Source organism: Alosa alosa, chromosome 15, assembly GCF_017589495.1.
Source record: "Alosa alosa isolate M-15738 ecotype Scorff River chromosome 15, AALO_Geno_1.1, whole genome shotgun sequence".
NCBI classification, from domain to species: Eukaryota; Metazoa; Chordata; class Actinopteri; order Clupeiformes; family Clupeidae; genus Alosa; species Alosa alosa.
In genome coordinates, this window is record NC_063203.1 from 8339774 (window position 1) to 8362125 (window position 22352).

At 46.4% G+C, this 22352-nt stretch overlaps 1 protein-coding gene across 1 annotated transcript in view; it reads right to left on the reverse strand.

The window, feature by feature from the left end:
- Positions 1–11659: 11659 nt before the first annotated feature.
- Positions 11660–22352, reverse strand: part of myo18ab (myosin XVIIIA b) — a 107941-nt gene continuing 97248 nt past the window's right edge. The window contains 6 exon segments of the mRNA XM_048265321.1: positions 11660–11785; positions 13014–14508; positions 15662–15784; positions 19803–19847; positions 20600–20739; positions 21114–21299. Coding sequence (XP_048121278.1) covers positions 13029–14508; positions 15662–15784; positions 19803–19847; positions 20600–20739; positions 21114–21299 — 1974 coding nt within the window. The 3' untranslated portion in view covers positions 11660–11785; positions 13014–13028.

Consider the following 22352-nt stretch of genomic DNA (forward strand, 5'->3'; position numbering starts at 1 on the left):
CAAAAGTGAGTATTTCTCCTCAGAAAGCAAGGCGTTAGCAGTCCAGCGAAGAACAGGCACATCAAAGCGGTGGGCAGAAAGGGAGATGGGTGGGGGGTGTAGAGCAGGTAGAGCACTGCTATGGCCTCCTGGCACATCTCCTTATCACCAGAGCCCCCAATGAAAGGCTCGCCTTCCAGCTCTGCTTGAAAGAGGACACAGGAATGGCCCCTGGGAGATAATCTGTCAAGATGAAATCAAAGGAGAACCACAATACCATATTTGAAATTCATAAAATTACAGTGCAGTTGTGAGATTTGGATGCAGAGAAAATGATGGTCCATCTGAGGGCCTGTTAAATTGAAAAGGAGAAATTGGAAGCCCCATCATTTTAGGAGGATTTTTATTCAAATTCAGACATTACATTGTGTACATAATCCATGATTCAAATTCAGTTTTTACAACGTGGTTAAATTCACAGGTAATCATCTGGTTAAGATGCTTGCTATGAATACTCAGAATTCTGGGGAACCACTCCGCACATATGAAATGCAATGCATAAAATGTGCTGACAAAAGTACAGAGCAAACTGAAGCATGCAGATGTCTTTCCCAACAGAAGTGTGCAGCGGTAGCTTAGTGGCTAAGCATGTAGTAGCCAGAAAAGTTGGTGGGGGGTTCAAATGCCGACTGTCATCGTTGTGCCGTTGAGCAAGGCACTTAACCCTGAGTTGCTATAGGGTGACTACCCCTTGTTATAAGTGACATAATAAGTCGATTTGGTTAAAAGTGTTAGCCAAATTAATAGTCTAGTTGGAGCAACATTGAGATTATTCAAATATGCTCAGACAGATCTAGACATGTAGGGGTGTGAGTTAAAATGGCAATCCAGTTCAATGATTTTTTTCTAGTGCCAAAAATGGCTCTCATCTCAAGGCGCTATACAGAGGCCTGACCAGGAGCCATCTTGATCATGACATGAGCTGCAAAAATCTGTAATATTTAATCGAGTAAACAGTGAACAGAAATAACTAAACAAATGAAATAGACAAAACAGAGTGCTGGTAAATAAAGTTAAGATTCACAGGGTTTATTAAAAAGCCTTGCCATCGTGTACGGTCAGTGAGTGTACGGTCATATCTCCACTCCACTGTTCTTATCTCTCAAGCAGGTCTCTCAGTTCTTTTACTGTTTTCCTAGTCAAAAGAAGCAGAAAGGCTGAAAAAAGCACACCTATCGACTATTGAAAGAGAAAGTAGCTATGACAACTGGAGCTTTATAAAAACTCTCTCCACCTCTCTCTCTTTCTCTCTCTCTTCCCCCTTCATTAAGGGCGTTAGCTAATGGAATAATGAGCGATGAAGCGAGCAAAGAGTTGTATGCAATATGTTGGCAAGAGCTTACCAGTAGGCACCACACAGGAGAGGGAGGATTTGCGAGCTCATTCCCTCGTTTGCCAGGATGATAAGGTGTCGCTTTTGCCTGGTCGTGTCTGAATTTCCTTAAAGAGAATGTCATAATTTTTCTCTACCTTTTTTGTTGAAGGCATCCTGTTTTATAGACAGAGCCTGTCTTCACCTTCTAGGCCTCTTTGATCTGATCATAACCTTGAGGAAGAGTAGTTTTCAGCTTACAGGCGTTGCAACAGAGTAGACAGGGTATTCTTCAAGGATATTATGTCTTTTGTTATCTCTGGGTTGGCACACCTGAAGTCTTTATTTCAGAAAGCATCCTTCCTTGAGCATCCATCAAGGCTCCTGAGGAGTGGGTATTGAGCGAGCCAGGGAAGTGACTGGGAGACCGAGAGACGTCGGGCTGTTTTTAAGCAGCTCTTTGAATGCCGTGCCACATTGCAATTAAATACGCTTTCATAACATCAGTGCTGTGATGCTAATTTGCTTGTTTTCTGTAATAATATTTAGAGTCAGCATGCAAATGTGGCACATTTCATAAAAGCACATTCCCCAGAAGCTGTGCTCCCCATTTTCATTTTGGTGGACAAACTTTTCTGCTTATTTCCCATATTTACGGTATAGTTGACAGTTGCTGATTGCAAAGCATGCTTGCTGATGATACCTTATCTTTCCAACACACCAGTGCTATAATTTAAACAGAGAACCGTTTGGACACAATGCACCACACGTGAGGTGAATACTGAACATGATTTTATTCATGGTGTCACACCCCGATGTGAGTCGCGCATGCTCAAATTGATAGGTTTACGGCATAACGCCAAGGGATCCAACTGCAATCGAGGTGGGCATGTCTGTTTCATACTGAAATTTGTGAAATTCATAAAATAATAAACTTTTCTGTTTCAAAAACGTTTCTATGATTGTTTGATTGCTAACGTTAGCTCAAAACGCCATTCAAGTGACAGTCTTTGTTGTGTTTACAGTATTTCTGCGATTAGTTGAATACAGCCACCCACCTACAACTGCCTCCATATTAGCATGTGACGGAGGAGAGTTTGAGGATGACGCACCTGCTGAAGACATAGCAGAGCCAGCTCTCCGACCGCAAAATATCCGTAATAGTCTGACCATGCCAGGTAAACGTGGAAATGCGCTGTGATAATTGCTCCGGCCTGGGACACATGAAGCGGAACTGCCCCAGCCCTAAAGGCCTGATTACAACAGCACCCGTCAGGTCAGCACCTCCCCAGGCTGAGAAGGGAAGCTCTCAAAGTGTGTTGCGTGTTAAAACTCAAGGCGAAGAGATGAGCATCCATGTATTGATACACAACAATGAGGTCTGCGCACTCCTGGACACAGCGGCAAGGAGGAATGTTCTGCCTGCAGCCTACTACTCTGCTTTGGATCCAAACATCAGACCCCCACTACAACCATGAATGGTACAGTCACTGCAGGGGATTGGACCGGAGAAGGTACCTGTACTAGGGAATCACATCTACCTGTGCAAGTGGGGAGCCGAACAGTGAGTGTTAACTTTATTGTTGCCAACATAGCCGATACAGATGGGCAACACCTTTTTGGAATAGGCTCTTGCGAGACTGGACTTTGGACAGAGGAAAATCATGCTGTTTGGTGAGCAAATACCGTTCTTCCACCCCACGAACCGGCCAAGGGCACACATTGCCCGAGTAGCTCATACCACCATCTTAGGACCAGGTCAGGAATTCATTATACCAGGCCGTGCCCATCTCTGCGGACCTGTAAGAGGTGAAATTCTCCTAAGCCCCACAAAGAGATTTGTGGAGAAGCATCAGGTGTTATGGAAGCTGGGCCTAACAGGTGCATTCCCATTCGAGTCTACAACCCAGGAAGTACAACAGTCACGTTGAAAATAGGAGCAGTAGTGGGGATTCTCCATCCAACTGACGTGGTTTACTGTGCCACCACCAGCAAAATCCCTCCCATTTAAGAGCTCAAAGTCAGATAATACCAGATCACCTGTGAGAGTTGTACACCCAGAGCTCCACTGAGCTAAATACTGAAGACCGACGCAACCTGGAGCATATGCTGCACCGCTATGGGGACATCTTTTCTACAGGCCCTGGTGATTTAGGCTGTACAAGTCTAGTTAAACACAACATTAAAACCCGGCCAGGTGCTCCAATTAAACAGCGACCCAGGCGCATGGCAAATGAGAAATAGAAAGACGCAGATCCAGCAAAACCTTGACACTGGTCTCGCCTGCCATAGCCACAGGTTGGGCCTCTCTTATCGTGATGGTCCGCAAAAAGGATAGTTCCTACAATCTTTGCGTGGATTATCAGGCCTTAAATGAGAACACCATCAAAGATTCGTATCCCCTGCCCCGTATACAGGACACCCTGGACACTCTCTCAGGTGTGAGGTGGTTCAGCACACTTGATTTGGCTTCAGGATATTGGCAGGTCGAACTCACCCCAAGGGTGTGAAGGGCAGCAGCATTCTGTACAAGAAAAGGGCTGTTCGAGTGGAATGCAATGCCCTTTGCGCTATGCAATGTGCCAGCCACGTTCCAATGATTAATTGATGGTGTGCTGGTGGGGCTGCAGTGGGAAACCTGCCTTGTATACCTGGACCTGAGGTTGGTGTTGCAACAGACCCTCAGAAAATCACCAAGGTGCAGAAGTTGCCAACCCCAACCACAGTTTCAGAAGTCCGCCAGTTTGTAGGGTTAGCATCCTATTACAGACTTCCAAACAATATGCAACCATAGCTCAACCACTCCATGAGGATACTGATGTGAGTGATGTTGGGATAGGAGCAGTCCTAGCTCAGATCCAAAATGGGGAGGAGCGCGTGTTGGCCTACGGAAGTCGGAGATTGCCAATGGCTGAACAAAATTATTGCACTACTAGACGGAAATTACTGGCTGTGGTGGAATTTGTCACCCATTTGCGCCAATACCTGGTTGGCCGGACCTTCACTGTCCGCAGGATGAAAGAGCCTGAGGGGAAGCTAGCAAGGTGGTTGGAGAACCTTGGTGAGTACAACTTTAACATCATCCACCGTGCTGGTCGTCTACACTTGAATGCGGACAGTCTCTCTCGACACCCATGCCGTGCTACTTGCCCTTGCAAGCTGCCTGAGGTCACCCAGGGCCGTGTGATGGTGCAACATCAGGGAATACAGAGCGACCTAGAAGGGGAAGTTGTTGGGCTACCCCCCGGTCCTGATAGTGTCAAAGTTTCTGGTTTCGTTTCTGTTCCTAGCAAAACATGAAAAGTTTCTGGTTTTCGGTTTTCGTTCCGTGAACCGGTTCAAAGTCTTGGTTTCTGCAGACCGCTGATAAATGGAACGTCACCTATTTTGTGTATGTGTCACTTAATATTAATTTCTATACAAACCAAGACCGGCAGATCTTAAAGAAACGCATGCCCCCACAATAATTATATCTAAATTAGCTATGTACCAAAAATGACATTTTACCGTGACTCTAAGAGCTGTAAACAGTGTTGTAAGGGTGCGTAGGCCTACCCGCTTGGAGCTACAGTGGAATTTTAATTTCACAATAATTTGACAATCTCCCATCATGCCTCTGCAGCTGTCTCCGGCCACTCCTCAAACAGTGTGCAGGGACGCGGATGTGGCCACTCAGACAGTAGGGTATACTCAGAGGTCGCTAGCAGCCAGTGGTGTGAGTCGGACAAGAACAAGAGAGGCTGTCAGGCAGGGAGCGCCTAGGGAAACCGGGGCGAGGAGAGGCAAGGCAAAGCGCGTCTCCGGCAGCAGGCATTTGGAAGTGTAATGAGCCTGGTGGCTCTGTTGCCGGGAGAGAGAGAGCCAAAGCCATCAAATTTTACAGCCCCTGCTTGCCACCTTGTCTCCAGGGGAGAGAGAGACAACGCTCCTCTTGCCTCCACCCTCGCTCTCCCCCCTCTCTGATCCTCCCCAGCCTCCTCCAGGAAGGCCGGCCAGACACACAGCGCCGTCACCACGACCACCACCACCCTGCTGAAAACCGAACTCATGTGCATATTATATCTCCCTTTTGATCAGGAGACATTACAATTCCAACGGTGTCAGTCAACCAGCGCGTGGCGGCGTTGAAGTGGGAAGCAGTGGGTGGAGGCCAGGCTGGGAGGAGAGGGTTCTGTTTGGCAGCCAGGGGAGAACTGAGTGTGTGTAGCGAGATGGAAGGAAGGGGAAGCGTGTATTCACTCGGGTGCCATTTTGTGATGAGACTGCACTGCAGCTCACTTACCGTACACACACCTCACTGCAGTATATAGGAGGAGAGTTTAGCAGGGTTATGAGAGTCCACCCAGTTCCTTGGAGAGAGTCTGATATTTTTGAACACTGTGTATGCTGTTGGAAATCCCAGGAGGAACATAGTAGACATTTCTACAGTTTATTATTTTTTTTATATGGTTGCTGGCAGTGATATTTAGTTCTGCTACGCATGGTTGTTATGGGATGGGACTGTGGGGTTTCTCTATGAAATGTATTGCTCACAAAGAAAAATACTTTCTGAAACTGGGCTCAGTTGTTCAGTGGCTCCCTCTGAACAGTTCCCTCCTGTCTGGTTCATGTTTTGTATGGTCTTCAGTAGTCAACCATCCCCTGGTGAAGATGCTCACTGTTGCTCCTCCTTCTCTTCCCTTGACCTCTGACCTGAGGCACAACATGTTGAGGCAGTCCTGATGGAGCTCCTGACCCTGGACACCCCATCTTCCGCAGGACCACAGACTGCGACTCACTCGGTCATCCTTCCACGCAGATGGAGCTTCTGCTTTGCCCATTTGCAGCCATCTCTGTGTGGAGTGGACAGTCTGGCCACGATCTTGTGCCTCTGTGTTGCCTACTGTCGATACGCTCTCATGCAAGGGCTTCTGGATCTGTGTATGTGTGTGTGTGTGTGAGTGCATGCAGTAGAGTCCTGGCAGGGTCAAACCACACAACATGTGACGTGATGCGCCCAGGCAGATGGCAGCTCAGGGGTTCTGAGGACTACAGATTTCTCCCCCACCGCGTACAACTGTGCCTCTGCCTCTTCCAGCATCCCACAGGGACACTGGGATTTAACAGAATTAACCAGTCAGAAACAACGTAAACAAATGTCTGTGAAAAAAAATATCTGCTCTAAATCACAATGCTTCTAGAGTTTCTAAAAACTTTGTGATCATCAGTAAATTTCATAATGAATTTGTTTTCAATAGACAAAGCCTTTGGCATCCAAACAGTGCTTAATAAATGAATTGTCAGGTGTGGAACAGGGTCGACAAGATCTACCCAATAAATTCATTTTATGTGTCTAGTGACTGTATTAAAATTATATAAACGCATTCAGCCATCACAAAGTCAAAGTCTTAAAGTGTTAAGATCAGTCACATCTTAATTATCAAGCATTCAGAATCCAATTAAGCCTGAAATTACCAATGCAGGGAGTTGAACTGTTTCCCCCCTCAATAACACACACCCCAGTATTTACCAATATCTCCACATCGTCATCTGTTCTGTAACTAACGTAATATGAAATGTGATGCGTCATTGTTTATTTGGTAAATTGATGGGTCTCTCAACAGCAATCAATATTCATTTTGACACAAAATTTAGAGTAATGATAGTCAGCTGTTGTGCTCCTCGCAAATGGTCTTCCTAATGACTGATGAGATGTTTATGACCTATTAATCCAAGCCATTAGGATTGATTTAAGTCATCCAGCACCTATTTGCATTTTAATACATCAACATGGGTCCACTCCTCAAGTGCTCACTCAGTTTAACATACACAGTCTGTGCAACAGGGGTGCAAAGGTTAATCTCTTGGTAAAACAACCAAACTTTGACTAACACTGATTCAGTTTGAAAAAAATATGTACAGTTTAGTAAATGCATAAGCTGAACTCTTTAACCCAAGTTTATTGTCATGAGTGCTAGACTCTTAACAAGTGTAGCACAGTGTTTTATAGCCAGAGGTGACAGGGATGATGAATGCAGCATACAGCATGCTAATGGATTTGTTTGGTATTGGCTCTCTTAAACTTAAAAACAGCCATTATTGCACATAGAAAATAAAGTAAAACAATTATTTTTCATTTTCCCTTTTTCCTTTGTTGACTATGTCAATTTCCTGCTCTGGTCATGCATAAACCTGCTAATTCAACAATTAGTGGAAAATCATCACTTTGTAAATCAATGATCTTTCTTCATCTCCCTTAATAAACACTTAAAATATATTTTTTATATATTTTATATATCATTTAAAACTTATTAACCTATAAACTTAATTTGTACACTGCAATTCAGTTTTGACATGAAACAGTTTATCAATTCCTTATTTCTACCAGAAAGACTCAGGAAGGTGCAATGAAAGTTAACACGTTTTAATCCATCAAAGGATTTACAAAAGACATAAGCAACAATGGATAGTCTTTGGCATAGGCTCCGTCCTCGGTCCAGGTCACTGAGTGTGCAGACCCTGCAGGAACGAGATGGCTGGTGGTGGTTAGGGAGGGATGATGGGAACATCGAAAAATAGGCATCTGAAAGCAGCAGGCAGGTGCAAAGTCATGTCATTATAAAGACTGATGCAGACTATAGATTGGTCAGAAGTAATGAATGAATGAATAACGTAAAATTGAGTCTTCCTGGCAGAACTTAACGCTTCCATTTCAGTATTCATTATTACTTCCACTTGTACCACAGGCAATATAAGAAACCCGTCATGCATATATGTTTGTGTATAATGTTCAGCCACTTAATCAGGTTGGCAGTGGAATTTCCGTGATTTTTCCTGGTTGGTTTTAGGCAACAATTCAAAAGAAGCTTCTCTTATTTGATAGCTTCATTGATCAACACTGTAGGGGGCTGTGCCTGAGCCCACAGCCAGACTTTGATAAGCAGTAAATCTTCACTGAAGCACTTCGAATAAAAAAACACTACCTCTAAGATTAAATATTGATCATTTTGTTGAAATCTGTTTCAAGGTTCCTCAAGAACACCGCCAATAGTTAGAGGTACATACTTGTGCCCAAAATCGCAACTATGTAGAATCTATTCTATACAGGATTGTGCCGTTTTGTTTTGACTGTATATTGTTTCAAAAAGACCACAAGTGTAAACAGTGTAAAATAACATTTGTTTTTCAGTGAATGGCTGGAGTTGGTCGTCAGTTGTTCCCAAAACATTTCTTCTGAAAATCATGTGACTAATCATAAACAGAAGAGGCTGACACCCCACTGCTAATGGTTGCCCAGTGAATGTAAAATGTTGAAGAATAACAAATAGTTTCGGACTTCTATAAGGTCAAGCCTGGAGAGGGAGAGAGAGAGGATTGTGGGTAAAGTCAAGCACTACGCCGATGGGACCAATTTGTGCGTCTGCTGGTTCCGTCTTCACATTTTGGCACTTTTGAAGTGGTAAGACTTGGAACAAAGGGATGCTAAAACATTGCATTTGCCTGAAGTGAAAACCGTAATCATCCAGTGTTTGTAGCCTCTACTAATGGTGTAGACTTGGGCCTGCTAAGAGGAAAATCTCTTCTTTCTTTCTTTTTTTCACATTAATGTGTGATTGAAGGGAGTGGGTGGTGTGTGTGCTTGTTTGTTGATGTGTAGTAATGCAAGTAATCCCTCCAAAACAGCATGAAAGCAAATGAAAACACAAACACACACACACACCCTAATGTATACATTGAGATCATAGTCATATTCATAGTCTAATGCAAAACAGAAAATACTGAAGTCATATTCTTGATTATATTGTGTATATTTACACAATGACATTAAGAAAATGGACATTTCAAAGCAAAAACACAACTGACAAAAATGAGCCAAATGAGACCTTCTAAAACAATCACCATCATTTATTTACAATATATTAAATTGTAATGCAAAATTATTACTTATAACAAGTGGTCATTTGTTCAATAAAGAAAATAAACATGAACTATTTTGGAAGCTAAAATGAATCATACAGATATTTATATATATTTATATTAATGTGTACAGCCAGCAATGTTATGTCTGCATGTCTTTTTTGTGGTTTATTGAGCAAAGTTGATGAAAACCAGAAGATAAAAACACACTCACCTTTCAACTTAATATCAACTGCATAGAAAATAGGATAGTCATAGACTTGTGTGTAAAATACAATCACAATCTCCCTTCAAAAACAAAGTAGCAAATAAAATCCATACACCCACTGCTAGAATCTGTGTAGAAACCATATGCATTTTGGCATGTGCTCAACTCATCGATGCTAGTTCATAAATACTATGGCAACAAGCGAAAGAATACAATATAGGCAACCATAAAATCCAGAGGAGCCTGTTTGTCCAGGTCAAAAGTGCACCTCTTCTCGATGAAAGAGTGTTATAGTCATAGGGTAAGGCCAGAATACTGGGGAGTCTTCTTCAGAGGCTCAAAAGAGGATTTCACAGTACGTGTTCTGTAACAAGTATCCATTTAAACCTGCTCCAATGCCTCGTGAACGAGGCAGTTTCTCGGATCTTCCTCGTCTTGTTTCAAGAGATGTTTCGAGAGCCATTGGTTGTCCAGTATTTTTATACTACTGCAGCAGTGCGGCGAGGAGTTAAGATAGTTAAGGAGATAACCACTACCACACAGCACCGTACCCAATATCAAGTACATTCCCTTTGGAAAGCCACGGATGTCTATGATCAACTAGATTAAGGAAAGCATCAGAACAACAAGAGAAACACAAAACTCGAAGCTGAGCCAGAGACCAACCACAAACACAACTGTGAGTACTTCAGTGAGTTCAATCGAAAGAATAAAACCAGACAAGGCATTTCGTGGGGTGAGTTTAAGGGCCTCAAAAAAGGAATTTCCATGCAGCGAAGGCGGTCGGTTTTTCTTCCTCGCCCTTGTTTGTTTTTGTTTTTTTTTTTTTTCTTTTTTCTCAAACATACATCAAAACAAAGTTGAGGCGGCAAAACAATAGCGACAGTGCACTTTTCGTTAAACAAACTGCTAGCTCTATAGTCTTACTTTGTCCCTGCCATCAATCAAGTTAAAAAACAAACACCATATCTCTCCCCCTCCTCTCTCTCTTTCCACTCGAGCGCTATCTGAGAGAGAGGAAAGCTCAGCAGTTCAGCGAGCGCACACGCAGAGAGACACAGCTGGCAGAGGAAACAGCTGCAGGGGAGCTCCGCTTAAATTGGCGGCACTTCTCTTCCCCCTACTCTCCCTCTCTGGGGAGCCAAAGTAAAAAAGCTCCACCTCCGTATATGCACAGACTCTTACTACAAAAGGCCTTTTCTTGGTACTTCTTTTCTCTGTCTGTCTGTCTGTCTGTCTGTCTGTCTGTCTGTCTGTCTGTCTGTCTGTCTGTCTGTCTGTCTGTCTGTCTGTCTGTCTGTCTGTCTCTCTCTCTCTTTTTGTATTTTTTCCACACTACTTTCAGTTAACTTAACTCTTAATGATGGAGCAAAATAAAAAATAAAAATCGAAGTCTCTGGCTGTCTTGAGTCCTGCTAGGAGTCTTTGGCTCAGTACTGGCTGGGATGCAGGTGAGCAGAAGAGGCCCTTAGGGTGGCCCAGGACAGGAAGCCAGGTGGAGACAGGAAGCCGCAGGAAGACAGAAAGCCAGGCGGAGAGGAGTTATCGAACAGCGCGCACTGGACACAGCACAGAGCCTTCATCATCAGAGGCACTGGGCTTACGAGAAAAGGGCAGCGAGCAGGAAGAAGAAGAGGAGGAGAAGAAGTCAAAGGAGAAGGTGGCAAAGCAGCTGAAGACAGAGACAGCAGGAAACGGTGGAGAAAAAAATAAAATAAAAATGGACGAAGCTGTGAATCCTCAAGAGTCACATCACTCTAATGCTTTTTAAAGCTCACCACGCTATGTACAAGTAAGGAGCTAGTAACAGCAATGTAACTGATAACTAATACGGATATCAAGGACAGCTCTGTTGTTTCGTCACTGTGTGTTGTGTTGTGTCCAGTCTGATGTGGAGTACAGTAGAGTGGTCATTTATTGGGGTGGAGAGTAAACACAGGATGAGAGTCCTACTGTGCTCCTGTCTCTACTTCATGCTGTTACAAGAGACAGGAGAAGGTTCTGGAACTGGTGTTGGTGAGTATAGTGATGAGGGCCAACACTGAGAGGCAAACAGTCTTTTTTAAATGAGCGATTATGTGCATCCATGTGAACGTGTGTGTGTGTGTGTGTGTGTGTGTGTGTGTGTGTGTGTGTGTGTGTGTGTGAGAAAGAGAGAGTCCGGCTATGCTGTTGTCTCTGAGGCCTTGCCCTCGCTGTCGCTGTCGTTCAGGTAGCTGCGTGTGTATCTGGAGCGGTAGGAGCTTCGGGATGCGCCACCCTCTTCCTTTTCTTCTTCCTCCTCCTCTTCATCAGATCGATCGTAGCAGAAGCGTCTTCGTGAAGGAGGGCTAGAGGAGAGGTGGGAGATGGAGATCAGGGCAGACAGAGGGGGAGGAACAAATACTTCATTATAATAGAGTAAGACCACAACATACACATGCACAGGAGACGCTATCCTTTTACACGACTCAGTTCAGAGTACAATCAATCCACACTTACATCAATACACATGTGACCTAGGAACACCACTCAGTGCTGTTAGACACCCGCCAGACGTGGATCATGCCAGTTAATCACACAAGCACCTCAGAACTGGACACTGAGATGACATCTTAAATCTGATACTGCTCAAGCTCATACTCCTCACCCAATGAACATCGCACTCCACAAAAGGACTCCTGGAGCTACAACAGTCTCAGAGTTAGCCGAGTTTGCACAGCGCCGTTCAATCACTGTCAAGACCCCAAACCCCGGCTAAAGTGCAGCATTTCAATGTCTTTCTTTCTAGAGCCTATTATGTGATACCCCATAACCTTATCAGCTTAATTAACATATAAATTAAATGTTGTTTGCTCTAATTATTGGGGAGCAAACAGATTGGGTCTGATGCAGGCGAGAGCCTCGCTAATGGTTGTGTCTGGGTACAACCCTCGACAAAGAGCAGCTCGGGGTTCCAGAGTTATCTAATCTTTAACCGCCCACACAATGCAAACTGCAGGTTAATTGCTGTTGATTCGGAATCTGAAAAGGCGAGGAAAAAAGTGCTACTTGCTACTTGTGTAAATCAATGGTCTGGTTTAATTATGTCTGAAATAAAGGCTGTAGGGACCATCTATGGTATACTAGAGTGCCTGTTCTTTTGGCTGGTGCTTTCGGACAATAAATCACTCAGACGTTTTAGCGATTGCCGTGTCCACGCACACTGATTCAGAGGCCCTATTTACATACATAAAAGCCCAAAATTAATTACCCTAAATGTCTTGTCCAAATTATTGGAGACACCAATTTTGTGTGAAGTTATTATGCACATTCATGCACACAAAAGGGCCGAAGATAAAAGAAAGTACCACGGCTGCAAAGCCAAAACAAGAACACAAGAACACAATTTACGGTGCATCATTCGATTAGTTCACTCCGATGAAATGAGTCTGTGGCAACACTTCCTTCACAGGGATGCATTACAATGCTAGACTTTGAGCCTGTGTGGAGCTGTGCATAAAAGGTGCCATTTTTCTACGGTTAGTGTCACTCCATGCTCTCGCGCGCATTACTCATTGCACGCCAGGCAACACCTACTGCCGTCTATTGCCGCTAGTCACTGTCGGGCCGGTACAGGTACTTCATCATCACGTTGTCCACCTTCTTCTTCCTCTTCTTCACGTCCTTCTTGCTGAGAGACGGTGCTTCGTCCCCGAGGCCCTGAGGGTCTTCCTCCTCCGAGCCGGACGCTGGTTTGCTACTGGGGGCCTTCTTAATGCTGTTGGTGCTGCGGTAGGATATAGTGGACGCTCCGGAGCTGGAGTCCGACTCTGAGCTGGAGGAGGATGAGGAGGACGAAGAGGACGAGGAGGCCTTCCTGGACTTCATCTTGGACTTCTTGGACTTTTTCTTGGAGCTCTTGGAGGAGCGGCGTCCGTCGTCCGAGTCGGAGCTGTCCGAGTCGCTGCTGTGGCTCCTCCGCTTCTTCTTCTTCTTGGACTTGGACTTGCTGCTGCTGCTGCTGCGGCCGCTGCGCGTGCTCATGCTGCTGCTGGACCGCATGAAGTCCACGGCGGAGGCCGAACGCCGCAGGTTGCTCTTCCTCCCGCCGGCGTCTTCCTCCGGGTCTTTCTTCCTGCCCGCCTCGGCCTCCGAGTCCTCCAGGCTGGTGCGCTTGAACTTGATGGGCTTGAAGCTGAGCACCTCGTTGATGGCCTTCTCCAGGTCGGGGTCCAGGTAGTTGCGGTGGGTGACGGGCTTGACGTCGGAGGTGTCCGGGGGGCTGCTGTCGGTGGCGCGGGCCTGGGGCGGCATGGAGATGCTGCGGCCACTGGAGAAGGGACTGTAGGCGGAGGAGCGCGCGTCGCTGTACGCTATACTGCGGCTGTCGTCGTCCAGGCCGAACTCACTAAGCCGACAGCTGCGGGCCGCCGACATGCGTGAGTCGGCGCGGCTCACGCTGCCGGGGCTGCGGCCGCCTCCGTCCGACCGCCGGCTGGGGGTCGGAGAGACAGGCGAGCGTCCCTCCAGGCGGGACATGCTACGGCGTCGACTCCGGGGGCTGGACCGCCCCACGCTTAGTGTAGACTTGGAGTCATCCTCGTCGTACAGGTCCAGCACGGTGCGGCGGGTGGACGCTCGACTCGGGGCCAGCGACGACACCACCGACTCCTTGTCCAACTCGGACCAGCGGCTCTCCAGGCCCTCCCTGGCCCGTCGACTGGCCTCCGAGTAGGCCTGCGAGATGACCGAGCCGCGGTCGTCCAGGTCGTCCCCGACCTTGGACTTAGACCTCCAGGAGCTCACCGAGTAAGAGTCGTCCTGGCCGTCGGCCGCCTTGCCCTTGCCCTTTCGGAAGGACGACAGATCCTGGGAGTCCTGGGACTGGTCCTTCAGGGTACTGAAGAGGGAGCCATCGTCCCCTTTGCCCCCGATCGAGTCCTTGATGTTGGAGCGCTTCCTGTAGCTTAGCGAACTCATGACAGACACTGGCCTGCTCTGTTCTACCTCTTTACCCTCTTTCCCACTTTCTCTCCATTCCTTACCCTCTTTCCATTCTTTCCCTTCCTTTGCGTCAACGTTCGCAGCGTATCTAGAGGGAGAGAGAACGTGGCATGGCATGGGAAGGGAGACAGCACAGAAAAACACATGATGACGCAGGGAGAGAAAGGGACAGAGACAGAGAGAGAGAGCGAGAGAAATGATAGATGAGTTACACAGAGAACTGAAAAGAGAGATAAATGGAATTCAAAAACAGTAATGAGATAAAAGACTCTTAGGAAGAAGCAAACAAATATAAAACAAAGTGTTGGAAGAGGGGGTGGGGGGTTGGGGTGGGGGTGAACCCAGGTGAAAAAGAGATCAACAAGAGAACAGCAATTTTGGAGGAGTGAATTTAAAATGTCAAAACGGATGAGAAAGATAGATGAAGGTGGTCGAGATTTCAGGGAAGGCAGCAGAGTTTACAGACAGTTTCCAAGGCTGCTGTGGTGAATGTGAAAACAAAACAAAAAAACACGCTTCAAATCCTTGGGCACATAAAACCTTTTTAGAATTGACATTCAACCAAAAGGTGGACAAAGTCCTCTGTTGCACACAGTGGTGCTAAGCAACATTCTTTTGGAGCCAGGTGCATCTGTCCAACTCTGTGCTGCCTATGTTATATATTATGTATGATATGTATGGTATATGTAATATTTAAAACCTTACAAAGCCTCCTGTAATATATCCGAGTTGAACAGTGAGGGTGGTGCAGTGGAACACCGAGAATCTAAAAGCCAAAGTTTTGTGGAAAAAGTTGTGAGAAGCCCAAGTGGGAGAGCTAAATCTTCTTGTAAAGAGACAAATACGGGGCCATCGAAGCCGACAGCCAGCTGGCAGATCTATTAATCTCAGGCGGAGGGGCGCAGGTAGGCATTCCAGCTGGCTAGCGGGCACGTCAATAAATCTGCCAGGGAGGCCATCTAAAGAAGACCCTGTCATCAGCACCAGCGACAATAGACAGAATAAACTGGAAACATTCAGAGAGAAAGAGAGGGAGTAAGAGGGAGGGAGAGAGAGAGAGAGAGAGAGAGAGAGAGAGAGAGAAAAATAGAGAGAGAGAGGAAATATCCCATTGGAAGTTGATATTCTATCTGTTACTGCACTATGGAACCGAACCATTTTAAACACAGGGCTAGGGATTTTGATGTGTGTGTGTGTGTGTGTGTGTGTGTGTGGGGGGGGGTTCTGGTGTCATGACTGACCTTGAGCTCTTCAGGCTCCCATCGTCTGACAGGTTCTTGGCGGAGCCCTTGTTTTTAGACAGCCACGACTTCACCCCGTCCACGCGATCGTCCACTTCGGAGTCGGAGCCCGACTCCCCCTCACTGCGTTGGATGATGAAGAGATCGCCAGAGACAGAGAGAAAGAGGGAAGGAGAGAGGAAATGTGAGAACAGGGGGAGGATAGTCGCTGGCACTGGTGTTAGTGGGGGCCATTCAGGAGAAGCACACAAAAGGGCTTGTTTGGTCTTTTTTCCCTCTCTCTCTTTTTGTTGTCCTGAGAGAGCACAGACACATGCACTGGCCTGCCGCCGGCCTGTGGAGACCTGTGGCCATTCTCCGTGTTATTGTGCGCAGCGTTATCGCTCAGCCGACTTGCAGTTAGTTGGCACCAGCTTGCTTGGTGCGTCAAGCCCCAAATGGACCTTTGAGCCTTTCACCAGACTCAATACCTACCCCAGAGTAAGGGCACATGGATAAAGGATAAGGCCTTAGCGGAAGAGACGAAGAAAATAGAAGGGATTTTTTGTCGTCGACCCCCCCCACACACACACACACACCCGCCCCCTCAATCCCATGTCTCATTTATCTGTTCGCAGCACCGCTGAATAATGCCGTCGACTCTGATGTAATAATTTGGAGGACAGATTGGGAGTAGAATTGTTTTCGATCTGTGCAGCAGGGTGGGGCAGCCAGCGGGGCGCAGGGAGGAGAGCGGAGGCCTGTCAGTGGTCAGAGGAGGATCAAAAGAGGCACGATGCTCCCCGACACCTCAGTGCACCGCTGAGAATTACCTCATTGTGTTTTATCTTTACACACGTATGCACGCACACACACACACACACATACATACACCGCACACACACACACAAAGACACATGCACCGCACATAACTCAAGCCTTTTCAACAGTTCTTCAAAGACTTTCCCCTAAAATGATCTTTAATACCCACAAGGCAGTATATAATGTCTGTATAATAATAATCACACGAAATATATATATATATATATATATATATATATATATATATATAAATATATATATATATATATGTATATATATATATATATGTTTTTATATATATATATATATATATATATATATATATATATATATATATATATATATATATATTTTTTTTTTTTTTTTTCCCCATGATTATCGCTGGCTTTGAATGCAGTCCAAATGCACATTCTCCTGTTTCACTGCGGTGCAATGTTTTTCTTATTCCGAGCAAACGGAGTTGCCTAGAGGGGGCTGGAATTAACTGCTTGCCATGCCCGTGCTATTAGAGAGTGTCTCCTGATGCAAATTGCTATTGTGGCATGAGAGCCGGCCTGACGTCTGGCTGCGGCGGCAGCGGCTCACGTCGTCTCGCCTCGCCAACACGGGTGGGTAAACAAAGAGCGCGAGGCCCGGCGAGGATGAGGACGCGGTATTAGCACCTCACACATGAAGTGCCCAGCCGAGTCCCTCGCCGTTATGCCCACTGTTTTTCTAGGAGATAATGAAAGCGTTGGATTTGTGTTTGCCTGGATTTGCAAGTCAATGCATCTCTCTCTCTCTCTTTGCCTGCTATTTAAGATTACTTTTATCCCTTTACTCATCAGACACACACTGCTCTGAATTGCTATGATTTACCCTCCAAGAATGTGCCATATGTTTTAGGAAATGTCTTTTAGCAAGTTTCCTAGATAAAATAAGACCACAACAGTATGCTTGGACTCACTGGAAGGGAAACATGATAAATGACCTTGCTAATTATTACATCACAATGATCATGACATACAATGATCCAGTAACACTTCACAGTAACTTCTTCGCAGAAGTCAAAGAGTAATGGTGGAAATAGAATGGATGATAAACAACGTTTGAGACAATAAAAGCCGGGGAAGGATTGCATGGGCAGTAACAGAAAATTCTAGAATGATTAACGCTCAGGACGTAGCAGCTCCAGCCTGAGCTAGTCTGCTGTGGCTCTGCTCTTAGTGGCTTTGTGACTGTCTCCTTTCCCTCCCGTGGGGCGGCAGGGGTGACTGGCCCTGGTGTGAACGAGCCCGCGGCCCTCTCGGGCAGGCCATCGGCCGCGTCGTGGCCAGCCGGCGCTTTGTAATCAAGCACTTTACACCAAGTGTCACACACAATTTATGTCCTTGACCGCATACCATTAGTTAAGCCGCGCCAAAGGCCCCGGGGAACAAACAAACAACGGAGAGAGTAGAGGGAGACATTAATTGCCTGTGACAATCTGCCTCCACTGCTTGTACATCTCTGTTACACGCTATTACATTTATCATTAGTGCATATGGATCCCTCCCCCGCTCTATTCCTCCTCATTTCCCTCCCTTCCTCCCTCCTTCTCTGCTTCTCTACGCCCAGCCACTAGATTCCCCTTCGCTTTTAACAGGAGTCGTGTACACGGGCGACACCTTTCTCTCATTTCAGTAGCTGTGTACAGAGAGCAGAGCTGAGGCTTCTGGGACTTGTCCAGAGCACATGCAGCTGTTCCAGACCCACTCTGCATCCACATCTGCCCCTGGGCTAAGGGTTGCAGGGGAGACAGAAGAGGGGCTGGGGTATACTCAACGCTTTTAAACACCCCCTGCTGTCCTCGGGAATTTTTTATCATCCTTAACCTATCCCCCCTTCTTTTCCCACTGGTTTGGTTGTTTGTTTGCTTGTTTGGGTCAAATTTAAAGGGCTCCTTGGGCCTTTAGTGCCTTGCCAAGAATAAGCATCAAAACAACAGACCCAACACTGTTATACAGAGGTAAGCTTGAAGTGGACCATCATTAACATTTCTTCCACTATGAGAGTTTATGTTTCTATTTATAAAAGCAAAAACAGATTTACAAATGAACCAAACAAAAAAAACCTCTCATGGCATTGCACAATGCTGCACTAAAGCTCTTAGTGCAATAATGTTCCGGCGAGCCATTAGCCATTAGATTCCTTTTACAGTACACGGCATAAAGAGGGGACGGAGCGGACTTGCGGCGGCGGTAGCCTGCAGTTTAACAAGAGGCTTTAAAAATGGAAAATGCAATAAGTGCGCGTGCCACACGCCTAGCATTATTGACATGGGAGTGAGCTGGCCAGCTGCCAGAGGTTAGCGCTGCTGTTGGAGGAGCTTTGGCCAGTCGAGGACGAGAGGTTTCTGTAGGACATTTCATGGTCATCCATTATTTAACTTTGGAGCTTGAATGATTGATGAGGAACATGACCAACCCCTCCTCCCATCCACCACCCCCAGCCCCACCGTCCCCTCTCCACACCCGACCCCCTCGCCGGAGCACAGCTGGCCAGGGCGTCGCCGCGAGCGTAGCCTCTGCTCGACACGAGGAGCCCACTGAAATATTCAGAAGGGCACGGCAGGAGACCCTGGGTGCTGGTCAAACATGGCCCACTGGTGTCTGACAGCACAGCCAGGGGCATGAGGAGTCTACCTGGGGCGAGGGGAGGGGAGGGGGGCATGGCGGGTGGGTAAGAGGGAAGGCCTGCAATACAAGCACTCTTGGTTCAAGCATCTCCTGGGAGAGGGCAGGCGCAGGTCAACACTTACCGGACAGTGGATTCTGCCCACAATTGAAAGAGCAAACACATACATGACCCGCAGGGGATACAGCGTGTTTAAAGTACAGCTCATACAGCTCAGTGTGTTAACAGGCCAACAAGTGGATGCTTTGAGGGGAAGAACTGAGCAGGGTGAAGAGCCATCCTTGGCTTTGGGGGAGGGGTGGGGGGGGTGGCAAAGCAAGTTATTCTCAGTGGCATGCACCAAAAGCATGTGACAACATGCAAAACACACGGAGGACAAATAAATAAAAATCAACAAGGTTGGTGAGAGAATGTTAAAATATCACACTCCCAGCTCTGTGATGCAGTATCATTTGGCTGACATGACTTTTTGCTTTAAATGAGGTCAAATGGGAGTCATTTGGGGAGACTTGGAGGTATTTCATACCTTGTTACTGTGCAAGTTTGAGTAGTGTGCATAGGCACGGCAAAGGGGGCATGAATTAGTAATCAGACATTTTCAAAGCTCGGTGAATACGGCATCACTTGTCTGGGAGAGGACAAAACTGATTTAAATTAGGACCAAACAGATGCTCTGGTTCCTCACGTTTTGTTCTTTCGTTTCTGATACTTAGTCACCATATCTTGTAAACTGTGGATAGTGGAGGAAGAAATGAAGAAAGGTGACACAAACATAAACAGATGAGTCCAATACAGAACAGAAGGGTCCACAGAAGACAGACAAAGCAAACAAACAAAAGTGAAACTTACATATACAAAAAGAAAGAAAAACAAAAACAAACAATGCCTGGAGGCAATAGAGCATGAAAGATGCTAAAATAAATAAATAAATAAATAAAAAAACTGATGCCACTAATACCATCTGCCACCTTAAAAACATAAACAGGAGAACTCAACAGCTTCTGACTGCGAGACCAGTCACCTCGCCGTGACTTTGTGTGGAGAAGAGAAGGGGAACAAATGCTGCCTACTCACTACTATTTATTGCCCACTGACATAGGAGAAAGAGACAGCTTGCCTTTGGTGTGCTACTGCCAACAGGCAAGCAAGTAAGTAAGTAAGCCTCAGCAACAATCTCAAACTATTGAATAAATGTTTGGAGGTAAGGGAGGTTGGATCAGTCTGATCGACATCCTGATTGAGTGAGGTGGATTCTGAAATGCTACAAATTAAGTGGAGCACTGTTCAAGACATGACTTATTTGTTCTTTTCTTCCGCAGAGTTCTCACTTCGACGACTGCCTGCAAAGTCTCTTAGGAAGTACTTTGGCACACTCTCCTCTCTCTCTCTCTCTCTCTCTCTTCTGAGCTTCTTCTGGAGCTGGCCAGGGGAATGCAGTGGCTATATAATATAAGAGTGGACTGCTAATGGTGAAGAGAATACCTGTTGATGAGGTCCTCGTTGTCGTCGCTCTCCATCTCGTCCTCAATGGCGGCCTGCAGGTCGCCGATCCTTTTGAAGGCCAGCTTCAGATCTGCCTGAAGGCTCTGATTGGCTGCTTCCAAGCTCTCGATGTCCATTTCCTGTTAGGTGCAGGGCAGGGGTTAGAGAACCATTATAGATCCTTACAAGACACCTGCAGGACTGTAAAATGTATTGGCCCGACTAAAGATTCTGCGGTTTGCTGCAATGCTGCACCCACAGAGCACCATTCATATTATGAGTTAGCTAAAGATAAAGGTAGCAGGTACTTAGCATGATAGACAAACGGGTATTTAGCAGACCCTTTTATTCAATGACACTTACTAAGACGCACAACGCTCAGGAACCGAACCAGGGTCGATTGAATTCAAAGCTGCAACATTAATCGCTGTTTGAATCGGTCATTTCTCTAGGGCCTTCTCTGACGGAGAGGGTTAGTCAGGCTGACGGCAACTGGCCCTGAGATAGGACTCACCAGCTCATGCTTCTTGCGACTGGCCTCCGCCTCCTTCTTGGACAGCTCGGCCATCTCCTCCTTGATGTCGCGGATCTGCCGCTGGAAGCGCTTGTTTTGCTCCTTCTCGCGGATCTCGCTGGCGCTACGCTGGTCCCGCTCCTCCGTCAGCTTCTCCACGTTCTCCTTCAGACGCGCCACCAGGCTCTGCGCGTGCGAGAGAGAGGCCAGAGCATGAGACGCGCAAAGGAACACTGTCAGCAGTACGGCGCCCTAGAAGACCCTATTCCTTTGTCTTTGATGTTTATTCCTCGTGTAGGAAATTGCTTCAATAGTTCAAAGTTGCATAGAAAACTTTCTTCAAAAGTCAGATTCTTTTTCACTGCAAACCAGCCATGGACCCTTAACTATTATAAAAAAAAAATCACACTATCCTTGCGAAAACTTCCTATCAATGCCAAGGAATTCTGCACAAACCTGCCAAAACACTGAACAAAGAAAAACTACCTCTTAAAAGTTAGCCTCCACAACACTGTCTCACAACACTGTTAGTATTCACAAAGAGGGCTTTGTTTTTCTCCGCTTCTCTCCACCACTGATCTCCATCAGCATTCAGCCTATGGCTCCAGGGCTGAAGTAAAGTCTTCACTTTACTTCTCTCCTGCTCAGATCCGCTAAGGCTAACGTCTCATTCTAGCACGCCAGTGTCCGCTGGGCTGCTCTAATGCAAGTAGAAGGGGGGCTGTAATCCAGCTCGATTGGGGCCCTTTGTGTTCCTGACAGGGCCGAGGAGAGAGGGGGAGCGAGGGCTGCTGGGCGCTCATCCATACTAGTTGCACTGAGCTACAGCAGCCAGAAAGAATGTGTGTGTGTGTGTGTGTGTGTGTGTGTGTGTGTGTGTGTGTGTGTGTGTGTGTGTGTGTGTGTGTGTGAGAGAGAGAGAGAGAGAGAGAGAGAGAGAGAGAGTGTGTGTGTGAGAGTGTGTGTGTGAGAGAGAGAGAGAGAGAGAGAGAGAAGACGCATGGCACACGACATATGTCAAGAATATGGACGGGACATGTCAGCATATGAAGACGGAAGGTGAGGGAGGAAATAAGAGCTGAACCGCTGATGCCTCACTGTCTGCACTTTCATCACCTGAACACCTGCATCAAACTGCACACCTGCTGGAACACCTACAGCACCAGAGGAAGTCTAGAGGAAGACAGTGAAAGTCAGTAAAGTCTGAGGGCCAGATGTACTAACGCGTTTGCGCCCACT